This window comes from Clytia hemisphaerica, unplaced genomic scaffold, assembly GCF_902728285.1.
Source record: "Clytia hemisphaerica strain Z4C2 unplaced genomic scaffold, Clytia hemisphaerica genome assembly, whole genome shotgun sequence".
In the NCBI taxonomy this organism is placed as follows: Eukaryota; Metazoa; Cnidaria; class Hydrozoa; order Leptothecata; family Clytiidae; genus Clytia; species Clytia hemisphaerica.
In genome coordinates, this window is record NW_027104496.1 from 116,417 (window position 1) to 134,250 (window position 17,834).

The 17,834-nt window shown below is 35.7% G+C and overlaps 2 protein-coding genes across 2 annotated transcripts; one reads left to right on the plus strand and one right to left on the minus strand.

Moving 5' to 3' along the window:
- The first annotated feature begins 1,526 nt into the window (after positions 1–1,526).
- On the plus strand, positions 1,527–17,834 carry LOC136821682 (protein AKTIP homolog). The gene is made up of 9 exons (XM_067077894.1): positions 1,527–1,606; positions 2,388–2,599; positions 4,137–4,201; positions 4,720–4,820; positions 10,894–10,985; positions 12,557–12,655; positions 12,919–13,026; positions 16,006–16,066; positions 16,971–17,834. The coding sequence occupies exons 1-9, from the start codon at positions 1,556–1,558 to the stop codon at positions 17,067–17,069; spliced, it is 888 nt and encodes a 295-aa protein (XP_066933995.1). The 5' UTR covers positions 1,527–1,555; the 3' UTR covers positions 17,070–17,834.
- LOC136821685 (M protein, serotype 6-like) lies at positions 6,636–10,083 on the minus strand. Its single transcript, XM_067077896.1, has 3 exons — positions 9,865–10,083; positions 8,636–9,157; positions 6,636–7,646 (listed from the first exon to the last, which is right to left on the minus strand). Exons 1-3 carry the CDS (start codon positions 9,964–9,966, stop codon positions 6,843–6,845), a joined length of 1,428 nt encoding a protein of 475 aa, XP_066933997.1. The 5' UTR covers positions 9,967–10,083; the 3' UTR covers positions 6,636–6,842.

Consider the following 17,834-nt stretch of genomic DNA (forward strand, 5'->3'; position numbering starts at 1 on the left):
GAATGTAAAGAAATGGAAAACAGCTTCTTGAAAACAATGGAAAAACGGCTCGTCATATACCAGGTCTCTTGCACTTGAGGGAGTTTATGTCGAGTAAATAGGTTTCTTTTGTTGTCACTATAAAAATCTGCATAATTAGCGTGTTATGACAAAATTCTTTTGTTTCAAGCCTGATTATGCGCAAACTTTTAGGGCTTATATTTTGGGTACACCTCTCCTATACGAAAAGGTACCTATATCTTCTTGCTCAGAATTTCCTAGCGATTCTACTGATATAACCGCATCATGACCGCACCATAATATGGAAAGCTAGAGCTCAAGAAAATTATAACTTCATCTTGATTTTACTCGACTTCTGACAGTTTTACAAAACCAATTTAATATCACTACGTTAAGAATTTCTTTTGCTATACAGTACATTGGTAAAAGTATTGCTCCTTATTCTTAAAAATTGAACTAGTAATCGGCAAAACAGGAAAAACAAATTTTCATTTTTATCGTCAAATCATGTATAAACCGTCTGATTTGTATGGCGAGCTGTCTTTTCTGGATTTTCATTTAATGACCTAATCAACGTTTTTACAATAGAATTTTCAATAGAAGTGATTGTTGAACTTTGAGTAATCAGAAAAGCTGTTTTTCCATATCTTTACATTCCTCTGATAACCGTCTATAAAGAGTTATTAATTTAATTCTTATAAAGTATATACTTATAATAAGAAAGTGAACGTAAAAGTCAATGTATATTTGTGTCAAAAATTATAGGTGAACATAAAAAACACAGTTGTGTATGCGACGTTTCGACGGTTGTCTTTATCAAGTTCATTTATAATGATAAAGACAACCGTCGAAACGTCGCATACACAACTTTGTTTTTTATGTTCACTTATAATAAGAAAAATAGATATGTTATATTGCGCATCATCCCTTGTTTACTTTGTACGAACTAATTCCCAAAAGGTATATTACTGTCTATCAAAAGTTTTTGATTTGATTCTTATAAAGTATATGCTTATAAGAAAAATGAATATGTTATATTGCGCGTTATTCCTTGTTTACTTTGTGCGAACTAATTCCCAAAAGGTATATCACTGTCTATCAAGAGTTTTTGATTTGATTCTTATAAAGTATATGCTTATAAAGAAAATTAATATGCTCATATTGCGCGTCATCCCTTGTTTACTTTGTACGAACTAATTCCCAAAAGTTATATCACCGTCTATCAAGAGTTATTGATTTGATTAAAGAAAACCCGCGAAAATCGTCCGTGGTTATACGAGCGTGTAATTTTTTGTAAATTAAATTTAGTGAGTTTGTCCACCGTATTGAGTACTTTCGTTTTCTAATTTTTTTCCTCACTGCTGCAATCACAGAATGCTGATTGTAATACTTTCGCTAAGGCAAAATTAATAGGGGCTGGGAGATTAGATTATAGAAAATTAGATTATCAAAAATAGGGGTTGATTTCTGATAGGAGGGTTTGCTCTATGATATAGCTATTTATTTAAAGGCCATTATGTATTTTCTTTTAGAAAAGTAAGAGGCAAAAATTAAAATGTTTAAGTCACAAAATAGAAGCTCATTTGCACAGCAACTCAAAAATAAGGTTGGTATCTATTACTCACATTAAAGGTTTTGTTTTTAAATAAGAGTGATATCGTCTGCAATTTCAATTTACAAGCTTTTTCATATTGGATTGACACGGATGTGGAGCAAGCTTGGTCAGAAAGAGGAAAAGAGAAATATTTTTCTCTTATAGTTATATCAGCATAGCATAACAATAGGCAGCCAGACCATTTTTCATACCTTTTTAGCGTCTGGATATCGGACACTTCCCTTCAAGAATTAAGAAAAATAATAGTAAAAATAGCCCTTTTTAATTTTATGAAAAATCAGCAGAGAAAGTGCCCTATTTTGGTCATAACAGACGCTACCCAGCCTTTCTAGAATTTGGCCTGCGAGACACTGGTTCTGATATGAAACGGGAACACTTATGTAAAAATAAAACCTTTAATGTTTTGCTATATGTGATAACATCAGCCATATAATTAACTATGCAATTTCATTTTGGTAAACTTTTTCAGAACAGAGGTGATTAAGCGGTACACGTTTTTATATAAGATTATCCAACATTTTTGAACCCTTTTGATGTTCTTAAAAAACATTTTTTAGTATTCAAGCCTAAAAATGTTCTAAACATGTTCTTAATTTCACCATTTTGTGAATATTTTGGTCCATTTTCTTAAGAAATTCGGTGTTTTAGAGTCCACAAAGCCTTTAAATGTTTTTAACTTGTTCTTTAGATTTTGGCCATGAAAGCCTAAATGTTCTTATATAGTTTGTTCTTATAAAAAAAACTTGTACGTTCATTGAATTAAATTTTTTAGTTCTCATTCTCATCACCTCAACGAGATGCCAACCGCAATCTCAACAAGCGGACAACAGGTGTTTCCGGTGATAAGCGGATGCCGCAAATTCCAAGCCCTGAAGAGGAAACAATGATGCACCAGTCTTTGAAAGATAAGATGACACCCAATAATAATGAATATATCAGTAGTTATGGACCATTGTTTTTGGAGTATTCAATAGCAGCTGAGTAGTAAGACTTTAACTCCCGTTGACCCACAAAAAAAGCCCAGGGGTTTCACGGTCAGCTGTGGAAGAGGAAAGGAAAACTTTTTAAATTTAGTTTAATAGTTCAAAAGTTGTAGGATTTCGAAGTAAAAATTCACTTTTGAAAAACACCAATATTAAAAAGGGATATCAAAATAACCCCATTTCATACAGTATAGCTTTTTTTCTTTTACCGTACATGATACCCTTTATTATTTTTTGTGGGTCACCTGGTGTACTACTAAACCATTGCCCTAGGGTCTTGACTTGCATTGAATATTATCCGACGCGAGTAAATAACGACATTTGATTGGCTTCTTTACTGTCCAATGTTTTCAAATATATAGCTTCCATGGAGGCTACATATTTCAAAAATTGACATCACACAACGAGTTCAATGACAATTGAGCATCTTCTTTTTGACGCTACGTCACAAAAAAAGATAAGGCTTTTGAATAAAAAACTACCAAGAAGCCAGATTCACGGGCTTATAAATTGGAATCATGTTTCAAAGCGAGAAATATTTTAGCGATGAACAGATAATAAACCATTTATTTGGACGCAGTCTCATCCAATATTTTTGCATATTGGATTCGACTTTGTCCAATAACTGCTTAATATATGAGAACTCCAATGATCTAGAGCTATTTTCTGTCTCTTGGGACAGGAATGAAGGCAGAGTTTGTAGCATTTTAAAAACACATCTTTTTTGAATTTCTTTCCTATAGTGTATAGTCTCTTTTAACTCGAACTTCCTTAACTCTAGCCTGGGAATCCATGTTATGATTTCTTCTTTGATAGACTGATGGCGAAATGTATAGCATGGTTAGGGCTGAGAGTTTGAATTTCTCAGATCCTAATAACGGTTGAAAACATAGCCAATCAAATTTTGTTATTCTTTTACTGGTCACACTTTTTTAGAGAAAGCGCAACTTTCGAAATTTGGTTTTTATTTTAGTAAGTGAGGACAGCGCTAAATTCGAATTTCCCACTGTAAAAAATGTGAGTCCAATATTGGACTCACAGCTCGAACCCGTCTTGTGTACATCAAATTATAAAAAAACACACGACGGGTCTCCTGTCTACTTTAACTCGAACAAGTTTTATGGTCCCTTCAGTTAACAATTCTCCAGATTTAAATCTTACTCAATAACTCGAAATTTTTGTTTTGTCCCCCGACCGTGTTCGAGTTATTGAGATTCCACTGTATTAATATTCCAGAAAATTATTTTGCCCCCTATGTTGAGGAGGTGTTTTTTTAAAAAGGTGACTCCCCTGGATTTTTTTCTCCTATTATTTGGACCACCCTGGACCGGTGGGTTTTTAACACGATTTTTACTGACCATCCTGGAGTTTTTCATCTAAAAAACCAGACCAACTTGGACGTCACATCTCCTCGACATAGGGGGTACAGACTATTTCTGGAATAGCCCATTAGTGGGTAGAAAATCCAACACTTCACAGGGGTTGGTCATCAAATTTTTCTTTTCATCCTAACATTTTTCTTCTTTTCTTCATTTTAGTAACCATTTGAAAAAGACAAAGATTCCAGGTGTTTATTGTATACCATCATACCATGACCCTTTAAGTAAGAAGCTTTTAAATAGACTTGATTCAGCCTTTGTTTTTAAATTTAAGGCCTATACACATTTAGCAATTTCAATTTCTGCCTTGCCTTTGTTTTTCTCTTTTCTTTTGTTTCAAATCTATAAAGTACAAACCTGAATCAAACAACTTGAATTTAAGAAAGTGTGTTGTTTTCATCAGCAGTGATTAAGATCTAATTTAGGTGGTTGTCCGCCCTGACTATTCGAATTGTTAGAGTAGTCAAAAAGGTGTCATTAAATAGACTTTTTTCATAAATTACGTCACGAACATCACTTGCCTCGTATTCAAACAATTTCCATAGTGAACATATCCCTTGAGACATTAAATGATTATTTTATGAATAGAAAGTAGTTTTAATAAAATCCGCTTGGAATTAATCACCATGGCAATAATTTCAAAACGAGGCGGGTGATGTTCGTGACGTAATTTATGAAAAGGTCTATTATTCTAATTGATTTTATGGGAATACTTTTTTAACGTTTTTTTATTTTCTTAAAGTTTGGTTTGGGGTTGTTTTCATTCGTCAAGGTGTGTATCAAAATGGTGTGTTCCGGTTTACAATGACTATTCCGCCCACGTATCCCGATGGTGATTGCCCGGTAACAATTTACGATTAGTAATGAGATTAAAAGTTTTCTTTTTGAATAACTTTTCCCGTTTCATATTTGACACATATTTCATATATCAAGACAGTGTCTGCCAATTGTTATATTGTGCTGATACAAACAAAAAAATGCTTTTCTTTTCCTCTTTCTGACCAATCTTGCTCCACATCCGTATCAATACAATGTGAAAAAGCTTCTAAATGAACATTGACGAGTAAGCAAAAGATATCACTCTTATTAGAAAACAAAACCTTTAAGTATCGCGTAGACAAACAAAAATACTATACATCACTACGCGATTGGCTGAAACGCACTAGCCTGTTAGGTATATTTCGCTGCCATCCAGACAAAAGGTCCAATCTCGAAAGTGTGACTATGAAGACTAAGACTTTTTACTTTCCTAATTTAAAAATTTTGAGATTTCCCCTTTTCACTTGTAGATCTCAAATTTTTAAGTCAGCAAAGTATTTCTACTATTAATCTCATAGTTTTGATAGATATTATCCAGAATTTCACGAAAATAAACAAGTGATTCCTGGTTAAGATTGAAATTAACTAAATTATGAACCTATCTTGAAGAAGAAGTACATGCTTCAGATTTTTTTCTGAAAGGTTTTTTTCTGCTGTCAACAACACAACAAAACATTCGAATTCTTTTTGAAACGTTCGAAATTCAAACGTTCGAATTCAAGCACGAGGAAATTTAAAAATCTAGGATTGAAATTACAAGTTCACGGGAAATTTCAAATCAACCAGAATCAACGTACTGTAAGCAAAAACTTCGATCAGATGTCAATCGACCATAAGATTAAAGGTCTTAGTTTTTGAGACACTTCTTGAGATTGGACCTTCAACTTTGATGGCAGCGATTTGTCATTCGTAGTCATGATTATACCAGTATAATATCTAAAGAGATAATCAGATGATTTGAGATCTTTCACCTGTCCCATAGTCCTTATCGAGATATAACGGTTTGAAAATGGTTTCTTACACTGTGGGTCTTACGCCAAAATTCTATTGTTTTCTTACCAGAAATCAAAACTTGTAACTTTAATATCTCGACCTTGGAAAAAGAGTTAGACGAGAACAGACTTGGAGGTTTTGCTCAGAACCATTGAAGTAATCTCGAACCATCTGATCATTCCTTTAACTTTCTATTAATAACGTCTAGAGTTGATATTTTACATAGATAGCCCAGTAATCTAGGACTTTTAGACATTATTTCGTTTGTTTTCACGGGGTCCACGGTCAGCCGGCTCTATGAACTAAATGTAACATTGGAAGAAGCTGGGGACTAAACTCGGAACACCTGGTTCGTGGCGGTGACACCCTTGACCGTTTGGCTGGCACTCTATATTCGAATTGAGAAATTTTGAAATCCGTACAAACTTTCCTTTGCTCGAATTTCCATTTTTATTTGAAATTGAGAAACTTTTATTTCCTCTATTTATATCAGAGGCTTGTGTACAATTTATTTACATCAAAGGGAAGCGAGGTTTCCTCGGGGCTTTCCTCTAGGAGTATATTTTTTATTGGTTTATCTTGCATGTTACAAACTAACCTTTGCTGGCCGATTGTTTCAAGTTGACTATCTTACTATCTTCACATAAACATCCCGATTGAATTGAAGGCAACAATGTTATTAAATCATCGTCACAATGTCAAACTTAATCCTGACTTAAATTTTGAACAATTAGAATGGGAATAATTTTACCTACGCCTTATTTGACTGAAACCTTTTCTTGATTAGAGCTCGCTCTCAGACAATGTAAAAAACATAATTCCGGATAAGGTATAATAAATTTTATTAACTAAGTTATGTTGCACTACAATTTACAATTTCCTAAAATTTATATTGATAAAACATTTATAGTATTCATTATATGCACCACTGCAATGCCTTGGTTTTTTTCACCCAATACGTCACTTTTTCTATTGTTTAAGTGGCGTATTGGGTGGGAAATTTTAAAAGTTCTCGGAAGACTCTCCAAGGGTGCATATCATGAATACTAAAAACTAAGATGAGAGTGGCGAAAACATAGGGAACGTTAGGCTACCATTATTGTCCAGCTCGTCATTATCTCTACGCAAGAAGAAACGTCTTAAACGTGTCTTGAGCCTACGTTTTCTTAATTCTTCTCGTAAATTGACCTGTGATTGGAACTCCTTTTCCCGCGCTTGATCATGAAGCGCTTTTTCATGTTCTTGTGCTTGGTTTTCAAGCCTCTTTGTAAAGTCTTTTTTAAGATATTCTATTTCCTTTGCCTTGTTGAAACATTCGATGTTAGATTTTTTGAGCTCGCAACCGCATTCGATGACTTTTGAACGGAGGATCTCCATTTTGTTTTCGATTTCATTTTTCTCACGTTTAGCTGCTTCTACCTCGACTCTGAGCCCGATACGTGTAGCTCTTGACTCTCGTTCGATTTCCATCCGTTGGTTATAGAAATCATTAGTCATCTCCAGTTCTCGCGAACGAAAATGCTTACGTAAATCTTCCTCATTCCTTTGTGCGGACGTTCGGAACTGTTCGGCGAGGTCGACCGCCTCTTCCAGTTTCAGCATTGTTGCGTTCAAGTTCGAATTCAGTTGAACTGATTCTGCTGTGCGTTGTCCTAAACATTCTTTCAGGTCCTTTCTTTCTTTTTCACTCTCTTCCAACTTTAGTGCATTCATTTCACACTGATATCGTAAAGAACGTACCTCGCTTAATATTGCATCTTTTTCATCACAGACTTCTAAACCATGTCTGGATAGCGCTTGGTTCAATTTATCGAGATCTTCATTTTCCTTTTCCAACTCCTCAATTCTTATCTCCATCTATGAAATAAAAGTTAACAAATTTAAACTTCCACTCCTTGGGTATATGGGAGCGATGGTCGACGGTCTGATATTTTATATAAAACACTTATATAGAGCTACTCCGTCCCTATTTGAATCAAAATAATCCGCCATCTTTGATAGATAGACCATAGTTCAGTGCCGGCAATATGATCGATCAAGTCTTCTTTTCGCCTCGTCGCTTTGCGCCATTCAGGTTTTTTTGTTTGGTTGAACAAATTGCCGGTACCCAACTATGACCTACTTTCATCAAAAATGACGCATTATTTTGCTTCACCTGTCGTTGCTTGGGAAATACTTAGTAGCTCTATCTAGTGTTTTATATAAGATATCTATGGTTTGACTCCCTAGCCGTAGCCAAAAACAAACCATCTTAGCAAGCTCCCTATAATTGACGGTCCAGATCACATTAATTTCACAACAGATCACCCATTCTGCGCATGCCACGCTCTGCTTTAAAGCAAATGTGACTCTGTCCGATCTGCGCACACCACACTCGTGATCTTTAGAGGTGAGACGAAGACCAAAATAACGGAAACGAAGTCCAAAATACTTAATCAATGATATTACCCTCTGTCTTGAATAAAGTTATCTTCTACAATGGGCTTCTCCAAAAGAGAATTTTACCCCCACTGTTGAGGATATTGATTTTTCGAAGTATAGAACCCCCTGGATATCGTATTCTTTACTTGGAAAGACACTTTACCCACTGGATACCCGCTCCCTTGTAGATATTCAACCCCCTGGATATCCACTTTTGAGCAAAAATCGTCAACCCCCTGGATATCCGATATCCTCAACGGGGGGGGGGCACGGACTATTTCTGGAAAAGCCCAATTTGCTCACAGATCAGTTTTTTCAACAACAGAAAGAATGGAACCGCACGAGCACCAATTTTGAAGAGAAGATGTTTTGTTGATCCTGCTTTGTATATCAGCATCAAAAACAATGTCTTTAAAAGAAATTACCTCCTTTTCTCTCTTAACGTGTACTTTATTTTTCTTTACGAGTTCTTCGTTTACTTTAAACAGATCTTTCAATATCTTCTGAACATCTTCGTTGTCGCTCGTTGGAAGACATACAGATACTATTTCATCTTGGCTGGCAGAAAATTGGCATTGGTTTACCACATTGTCAGAGGATTCGCTGGTCTTTGCATCTCCAGAGTTTTGGATATTACCATTGTTAGAAGATGGCAATTCTTGTCCAGCTTCTTTGTCACAGGATTCCTCTATCGTTGCATCTCCAGAGGATTGGGTATTACAGTTTTCAGAAGATCCCCTTATCGTCAGATCTTCGCTGTCAGAGAATTGATGATCCATTCCATCACCATTTTCACCAGGTGATGCATTAGAAGACATTGATTCATCTGCTTGATTGCTGCCAACGTCTTGAGGTTGAGAATTAGTTGCTTTCTTGTTGTTTTGGGTTGAAGATTGAGATCCTGTTTCTGATGGTCCTGCTGTCACTACTCTTGTTGCAAGGGGTGACTGAAACACCAGAAAAAATTCAAATTTAAAGAATGAGTGATTAGTTTAGACGCTCCACATAAAACGGTTTTTATAAGCTTAACCCTATTCATACTAGGCTTTTAGGGGCGGTTCAAAACTAGCTGGGGGCTTAACTTTTGATCTAGTGGGTCTTTTTAGATGAAATTTTGCACACATGATCCTTGTCACATAAGGTAACTTTTGTCAAAAAATATTTTTGATGACGTCACTTATCATGCGCAAAGTGAGCAAAAATGTGTAAATTTTTGCGACACCCAACTGTAAGAAATGTTAGTATGCTCAAGGTGTGAAAATTTTAAGGTATCAAATTTTTTTTTTTTGAAGCTAAACGAAAGTTAGGAATTTATGAAAATTTCATGCCATGCTTTCTTTTTTTGTTTCATGGGACAAAAAGTGAGGAAAATACCCAAAAGACACGCTGATTTTGTCCCTGGGGCAATGGAGAAAAATTGATTCGAATCGACTTTGCTCCATTGTCCCAGGGACAAAAGTGAGATTTCACTTTTATTGGTAGAAAGAAAAATGGGGTGGAGACACGAGAAAGCGTTTCAGTTTGATGGAATGGAGCATGTTGCATTGCACCAACGCGAAAAAAACTTCTCGTGTGCCCAAGCAAGAAAGATGAATTCTATGGTTAATTCTGATCTGTCAGTGGTGCCTCCTTTCTGAAAATTATGTACACATACCTGGGTTGATGCTGCGTGGTTACTCTGAACACTATGGACACTATGGATACCACTATCAACGGATGAACTGTTGTCCTCTGTTGCAGATGAATGACCATCCATGATTGACAAAGTTCAATGAGAATTGTATTAATAGAAAAATTCAAAAATCGTTTCGAAATCACTAAAATTTAATTTTAATTTTTGAAAGAAATTAGCTCAAAAGGTGAAAATATAACCATTTTATTACACACACGGCTTTAAAAAAAAATATTTCCGAAACTATATGAAATTTTTATAATTTTTTTATATTTGACGTCAATTTTTGTTGAATATTGTTTTGACGTTAGGTTTAGTTTTTATTGTGACGGGGGACTTACATGAGATAGCTCTGAAATATCTCTTTGCATACTAGATAGGCTAACTGACCCTGCTTACAGATTCCCCGTGAAAGTGTCCAGTTTTATGGTCGACAATACTGCTTACTAGATGTGTTAAGTCGAATGCTTCGAAACTGAATGGAGTGACGTCACAGTTTAGCAGATTTTAGTTAGTTACCGCTTGAAATCAAATTTCCCAATGCAAACTAATCATTCTTCAAGTTCATCGACCACTGACTGAACTATTTGGGCACGAGATGGAGTTTTTACAAGACCTTATTTGATTTGGTTGGTCGTTAACCAGTAATAAAACAATTTTGTTACTTTTTCTAAAGAACGTATCATTTTTATTACTTCAAATGACCAATTATTATAAAATTATTATCTTATCAAAACTCCATCTCATCTGACTATCTGGATCGATAGCCCAGTGGTCAAGGTTTTAATAGCCTGAAACCAGGGGTTCCTGGCCCGAATCCCCGCTTCTTCCAATGTCCCCTTCAATTTATAGATAACCGAACTGGCATGTTGTTGAACCTTGTAAGGACAATCGAAAGACTGTCTTAAAAGTCCTAAACTTCTGGGCTATCCATGATATCGACCAACTAAACTGTCTGGTTAGAAAACAATGAGATGAGTGTTTTATCATATATTTTGTTTTCCATCGTAGAGCTTGGTATTCACTCCTCCTGTTTTTCATCCATTCATCGACCCAACGACCGGCGCATTACCGCTCGCCCGTGCCTTCGGCAACGGATGGAAGTAAGCCTTTTTTTAAATTATTAATTTGACGATTTTTCAGTCTACCTTATTAGAACTAATTTTCGCGGGAACTAATATTCGCGGTCGAAAAAAAAATCGGAAAAATTGCATTTCGTGGGTTTTAATTTTCGTGGTTTTGCCCTTTTGGACAAATTTCTTTCATTTTCCTAGGGGTTTTTTGATAAAAATGGAAAATATTGTATTTCGCGGGTTCAGATGTTCGCGGTTTTGCTGGTTGTGCCAACTGAACTGTGTATCCAAAAGTCGTCAAAATTGCTTAAACTAAATTCACAGTATTAAAGAAATTTTATTTTGGATTTTAGCTATTCAAAAATAAGTTAAGTTCTTAACCCTTAGACGTCGAAAGGCGTATATATATATATACGTCTTGAAAAGGCCATTTTACCGATACACAGTCTTTTGGTGATAACTCCTGACCACTTGAGATTCAGAGAGAAAAAATCTGCGAATTTTTGTAGCTGAGACAAAGAGCTTTCCAACGATACCAAAGTTGATACCTGAATCATTTGTCCTGGTCAAGAAATGGCCTTTTGAAGAATAAACTTTTTGGCCTTTTTCAAAAAAGTTAGCGGCTTGGAAAGGTTAAGGTACTAGGTAAAATTTTTTTTTTAAGTTGGAGTTACATTTAAATTTCCCGAAAGTATATTTGCCATTCATTTTCATCTCATATTCTTTCAGCTCGGATTATATGCACTTAAAGCTAGCATTGAAATGTTTACTATTAGGCGAGACCAATTTAATTTGTTGTTCTACGGACAGATCGTTAGAAAAATATGGGTCGGTCAGTCGGCAAAATAAGAATAAATTTTTCATTTATCAGGGTTGGTAAGGTACCGAGAAAATTTTCCAAAAAGTATCTGGATCAAAAATTCACTTTTTTTATCTTCGATGAAGATCATAATAAAATTTTAGCGTATGGAATGCTTTTTATGATTTTTCAATTTCTTGAATTAATTTTCAGCTTTATTCAAGTTTAATTCTTACAAATAACTAGTGTGTAAAATATATTGTAGTGGAAATTCGATATTATTATTTTTTGATTTTAGCAAAAATAGGGTTGGTCGGGCCCGTAGCTAGAACAACAAATTAAATTGATCTCGCCTCATATAACCTTTTTGAAATTGACTGATCTGTATTAATCAAGGGATATATCTTTTGTGACTTCAATAATGAGTTTGAAAGTTAGTTTGTAAATAATTTTAAACTACTGAAGTTGATCCCAGTGCGTTGCGCACGTTTGACTATTTTTATTTAAAAAAAGAAGTATTGCTGCCAAAAATCGGTATCAGACAAATAATGACAAATAATGACAAATAGTGTTTGCAAGATTTTACACTTTTGCATCGAAATTGAAAGCGTTCTTTTTTTGGAAAACATAAATGCGAGAATTAGTTCCCGCGAAAATTAGTACCGAAAAAAATAGTTCATACAAAAATAAGTGCCCACAAAAATTAGTACCCACGAAAAGTAGTTCCTGCGAAAATAAGTTCCCTCAAGGTTCCCTCACCGTATTTCACCTTCCTCCTTTCACTTCCGTTTTTCTTTGACAGACCAAACGTGAACCATTTGTGGCAGATTTTGTTGTACGTTCGTCGTATCTTTTATAAATTCGATTCGAAAGATGCCACCAACCCTCAAGCTGCTGAATTGTAAGTCATTTCCAGGCCTCTTTGCATTGTTCCCGTTTCATATCAGACACGTGTTTCATATCAGGTCGGTGTCTCTCTATTGTTATATTGTGCTAATATAAGCAAAAAAATGTTTTTCTTTTATCTTTCTGACCAATCTTGCTCCAAATTCGTGTCAATTCAATGTGAAAAAGCTTGTAAATAGAAATTGATGAGTAAGCAAACGATATCACTCTTATTTAAAAACAAAACCTTTAACAATAAGACAATACTTTCTTTCACAGGCTGTTGACAGGGTCCGATAACTACAGGAAGAAGATCGAAGGAGTTATCTCGGAAATAAACAACACTTTATTTGACGACCTGGATAATGATGATCCACACGCTTTCAGGTTAGTAACTTTTCATAATTGACCAGTACTCACTGACTCTAACTGATTCTAATACAATAATGACCCCAGGGCTGTACTGAGAACTATTTGCCCTTTCCTTAACCCTTTAAGTGCCACGGTCATTTTTTTCTAAGTTTTTTTAAAGAAAATCGCTAGTTCAAACTTTAAAGGCTTATATCTCCGGATCTAGAAGAAGCTGCGCGGACCTGACTGAACTGATGGAAAGGTGCCCAGTGGTAAAACTTCAAATCAATTCACTAGAAGACAGAATAAAGTAAAACAGGGCCAAATTTGGAGGTTCTTGGGTCACTCGTTGACCAAAAATAGTCAAAAAACGGTCAGAATCTCAAAAAAGTGAATTTTTGTCAATTTTTTGCATTTTTTTGACTTTTTTGCTTAAAATCTCGCTGGAAAGACTCATTTTTGAAATTCTTTTTGCTTGACCATAAAGGACAATCTAATTCCTACGAGTTCGACCAAAAATAACGATTTCTAACTCAAACTGGGCATTACAGGAGGGCTTCGCCCTCCTATATAGCCCATGTCGTATATATACGACATCGGCACTTAAAGGGTTAAAACATAAACAGCATGGGCAATTAAATGTTCATTACGACGAAGCAGTTTTCTCCATCAACACTTTCTTTCAGGCGCCTTTGGCGCCGCCCCTTAGAAAAGTGGATTTTTTTCAAATTTTTGCATTTTTTTGACTTTTTGGCTTAAAATCTCGCAGGAAAGACTCACTTTTGATTTTTTTTTTGCTTGACCATGTAGCCCATTCCAATTCCTACGAGCTAGACCAAAAATGATGATTTCTAACTCAAACTTGGCTTTACAGGAGCGCTTCGCCCTCCTACATAGCCCATGTCTGATATATACGACATTGGCACTTAAAGGGTTAAGCTTCAATTGATTTTTCGCGCTTTATCCAGAAATTTTTTTTTTTTTTTTTGCACTGGCACTTGGCTTGATTTTTTTGTAATCGCACGGAGGCAGTCCCGGCACGCCAAATATTAGACATGTTAAATAAAATAAGTTTTGTCAAAAATCTAGAAGGAACGCAGAAAAATAGCGAGAAAACAAGCGAAAGGAAATCAAATATTGTTTTAATTTCTGACGTCAGAAATGAAAAATAGGACGAATGATGTCAAAGCAGTGTTTATTTTCCTTTGAAAAAAGTGATGTCACAATGAATTTTCCACGACGGACAACTCTGTTTTTTTTTTTACATTTTTGGCCTCGTATCAAAACCTCGTTCACCTTGTGTTATTAGTAATTAAATATTAAATTAAAATGTTACAATATATAAATTGCTTAAAATACGTAGAGCTAGGAAATTCAAAGTTAAATAAAAAAATAATTGAAATCACGACACAAACAAAACTGAAAACTGAATCGAAAACTGTCGAACTAGCACAACCTAGCGGGTCATGCCAAACTCAAAAGCATAAACAAAAGCAATGGTAAATACGGTGAACAAATTAAGTACTAAAATCTATGAAAAGCGGACAACTCTGTGCAGTGTAGGCCCGTCGTCATGCGAAAAGAACCAATCACGTTGCGCAAAAAGCCGTGTAGCCCGCTTCGAAAAAGTAACGGGTTAACAATGTCCCAGAGTGTATATCACGTTTATCGTTTCGTCGTACACTATGTGCGCATTGTCTGTTTGATAAAAAAATTCCCGTACCGAAACCTCTGCGATGAAGTATGATTTATAAATAGCAACTAAGCAGAATCTTTTGACCGGAGTTCAACCCATAGTGGTACCCTAATGGTAGCAAAACTCAATATTGGTGTAAATGTATCCAAAGTGATCTACTTACGAATCACAGATCTGTAAATCCCGAAGGGCTAGATCCGCAGCCTTTATCGAAAAGTGATGCAAGTCTTGGTAGGATTTCCTACCAAAGAAATCACGTGACAACAAGCAATTTCACTGGTTTGAGAGATGCGAAATAGCGTTTGCCGCCTACTCTTTTGATCTTGCGCTCCAAAAACAATTAAAATGCTAGATCCTATCTATCGGCACGAAATTTTAAAAGTCAAATTTTTGCTTCACTTTTTTTGCTGGAGAAAGCTTAAAGTTGCCTATCTGGCCCTTCGCTTTACAGATATCTGTGTTACGAATTACAAGATCAACTTTTTTCTTGAACACTTGTGTTAAAGCGCCGTTTGTTGTTAGGCAAAGTTCTAACACTGCAATGGTTTCTTTACGGTAGCCGCAAAAAAAAACTTCGATCAAAGATGGCGGATATAGCTTAGTCCAGGGTTAATATAGGTCAGTACCAATACCACGTTAAGTCCATCCATTTGTGTGATCTGGAATGATCGGAAGCATCTTTTTTGCGTATTTTTCAATGAAAATTGCGCAGAGAACAAATTTGCGTGATCACTAATATGTTTATGAGAAAATTACGTAATTTAGACACCCCTTCTCACAGACCCACTGGGACCCCTTCCCACTGCAAAAATTGGCTAAAAAATCGTCCCCAGTAGAAAGTTATACTCCATTTTTTGTCCTCACTGAAAATAATCAGATAAGCAAATCCTCATTGCAAAATATTGTGCTATTTTTCCATCCCCAATTAATTTTCTGGCTCAAAAACAATGGGATTCAAATCCCCAGCCATAAAAATCATGGGAATATCAATCCCCATTGAGTTTTGGTCCATTAATTTTACCACCACTGACTGAAAAAGTCCTGACGGGTCTGTGAGAAGGGGGTGTATTCAGGCAGGGAGCACTGCTGGGAGAGAAAAATAAAAATAGAAGGTAAAATTACTGATTATTATTTTAAGAATTTATTCAACTCTCATCACAATATAGAAATTTTCATTTAAAGCTCCAATAGCGTCTGATTAACCGCAAGCCTTACCATTTCAATTGTCAAGTTACTTAAATATTGTTTTGCGGTAGTATAAAATTTGCTTACTAATTTATCTTTACTTGATTTCACTTACATTTCCATTGTTTTTTTAGATTTCGTGAGTGGAACGATGATTTACATCAACCAATCAAAGAATCTATGATGTCTGGAAAGGTCAGTAAAATGTTGTTTGTTACGAAAGCAAGATTCAGACAAACCCTTGAAACCGAGGGTTATCTTAAAAAGTAAACGGAAAAAACTTTGAACACTCGAGGAAAATCTTTTTAATTTGTCGATAACTCAAGAAAACTCTTGGAATTTTATTTACTGCATCTATAGAATCTACATGATAACTTTTTAACAAACCCACTTTCGGACTAACTTTTATGGTCCCTTAGGTTCCCTCAGGTCATTAAAAAGCAATTATCGATTCCTCCCTAAAAAACTGGTTTTCCGCTATAAAGCTAAAGAGATTTTCACCGCGGAACCAAGTTTTGGACAAACTATAATGTAATTTCGCCAAATTTTGATAATAAGTTCAAATTACATTAATTGGAATGGTTTTAAGTTGATATGATACTTTCTGACTTTTTTTGGAAGAACCCTGAAACTGTCTGGTAATTTGTGTGGTCCCTTAGGCTTACCTCAGGCTCGTGTCTGAACCTTGTAATGCAAGCTTGTTTTACCGCTACAAAGCTAAAGAGATTTTCAGCGTGAAACCATGTTTTGGACTCACTCTTATGGGCTGTTCCATTAAATTTTCATACAGGGGGATGGGCGAACCTTTTCAAGTGAAAGAAAAATTCTTGGAAAAGTGTAGATACCCCCTGGAAAATGGCAAAATTTGCAAAAGAACCCTTGGAAAAAATTCTTTTCATGTCTTAAAGTGAGGTTGGACGAACTAAAATCAGTTGTTCACCCCCTGGAAATTCAAGAATAACTTTTCACCCTCTGGAAAAATGAAAAAACACTTCTTTAGACCTCCTGGAAATTCTACTCGGATTACCCCTTGGAAATGTTCATCCACCCCCTGTAAGTTTTCAAAATGAAAGTTGATATGAAATTTTTGACTTTTCAGGAAGAGCCTGTTGTTAAACGATCGTTTGAAAAACCGAAACTGTCTGGTTTGTCGTATATTGAACCTGGAACTTCCTGGATCTTCAGCAAAGAAACTTGATGAGATGGATGAAACATATCACAAATGCATTATGGGACCTCGCCACTTCGCCCATCATTCTTTCTTCGCAATGGGACTTGACCCATCATCAGAACAATGAAAACAATAATCTTTCACAGACCCTGTGGTACTCCCCCCTCCCCCACGGTAAAAACAATCTTTAAAGTCATCCCTGTTGAAAAACTTTCCTGAAATAATCTCTCAATTAAAATCAGCAAAGAAACTCTTACCGGGGTCACTGAGACAGAATTGAAAGATGGCCTTAATTCGTCAAAGTCCTAGGAGCTGATGTTTTTGGTCTGAGTAAAATCATTTCGTTAAATTTTCAAAGATGCTTCACGACGGTTCACTCTTCTTCGAGAATTTCCATATTATTTTGGTGGAGATTATCTACTCCATTCGACACAACATTCACATGATACTTTGAGCTTTGATAATCCGAATCACGGAAAAGCAGAAAAGACGTAATTGAGAATTTTATGGTGTTACTTCAATCCTAGTTTGCTGAGTGTGGCACGTTTGCACGAGATCTCGAGTACACAACTCGGAAAAAGTCGAGTGCAGGTGCAAAATTTGAAGTTTCCAGGTGCAAGTGCAGATGGTTTTTTAACCCCAAGTGCAGAGTTCCACTATTTTCTTCTCAAGTGCAACTAACTTTAGCAATGTTTTGCCTTTTTTGGGCCAATTTCCGAGGTATAGGTGCACCTTGTCTGGACGCCAAAATTAATCAAAATTGATCAGGTGCGCTCTTTCAGTGCGGAACTT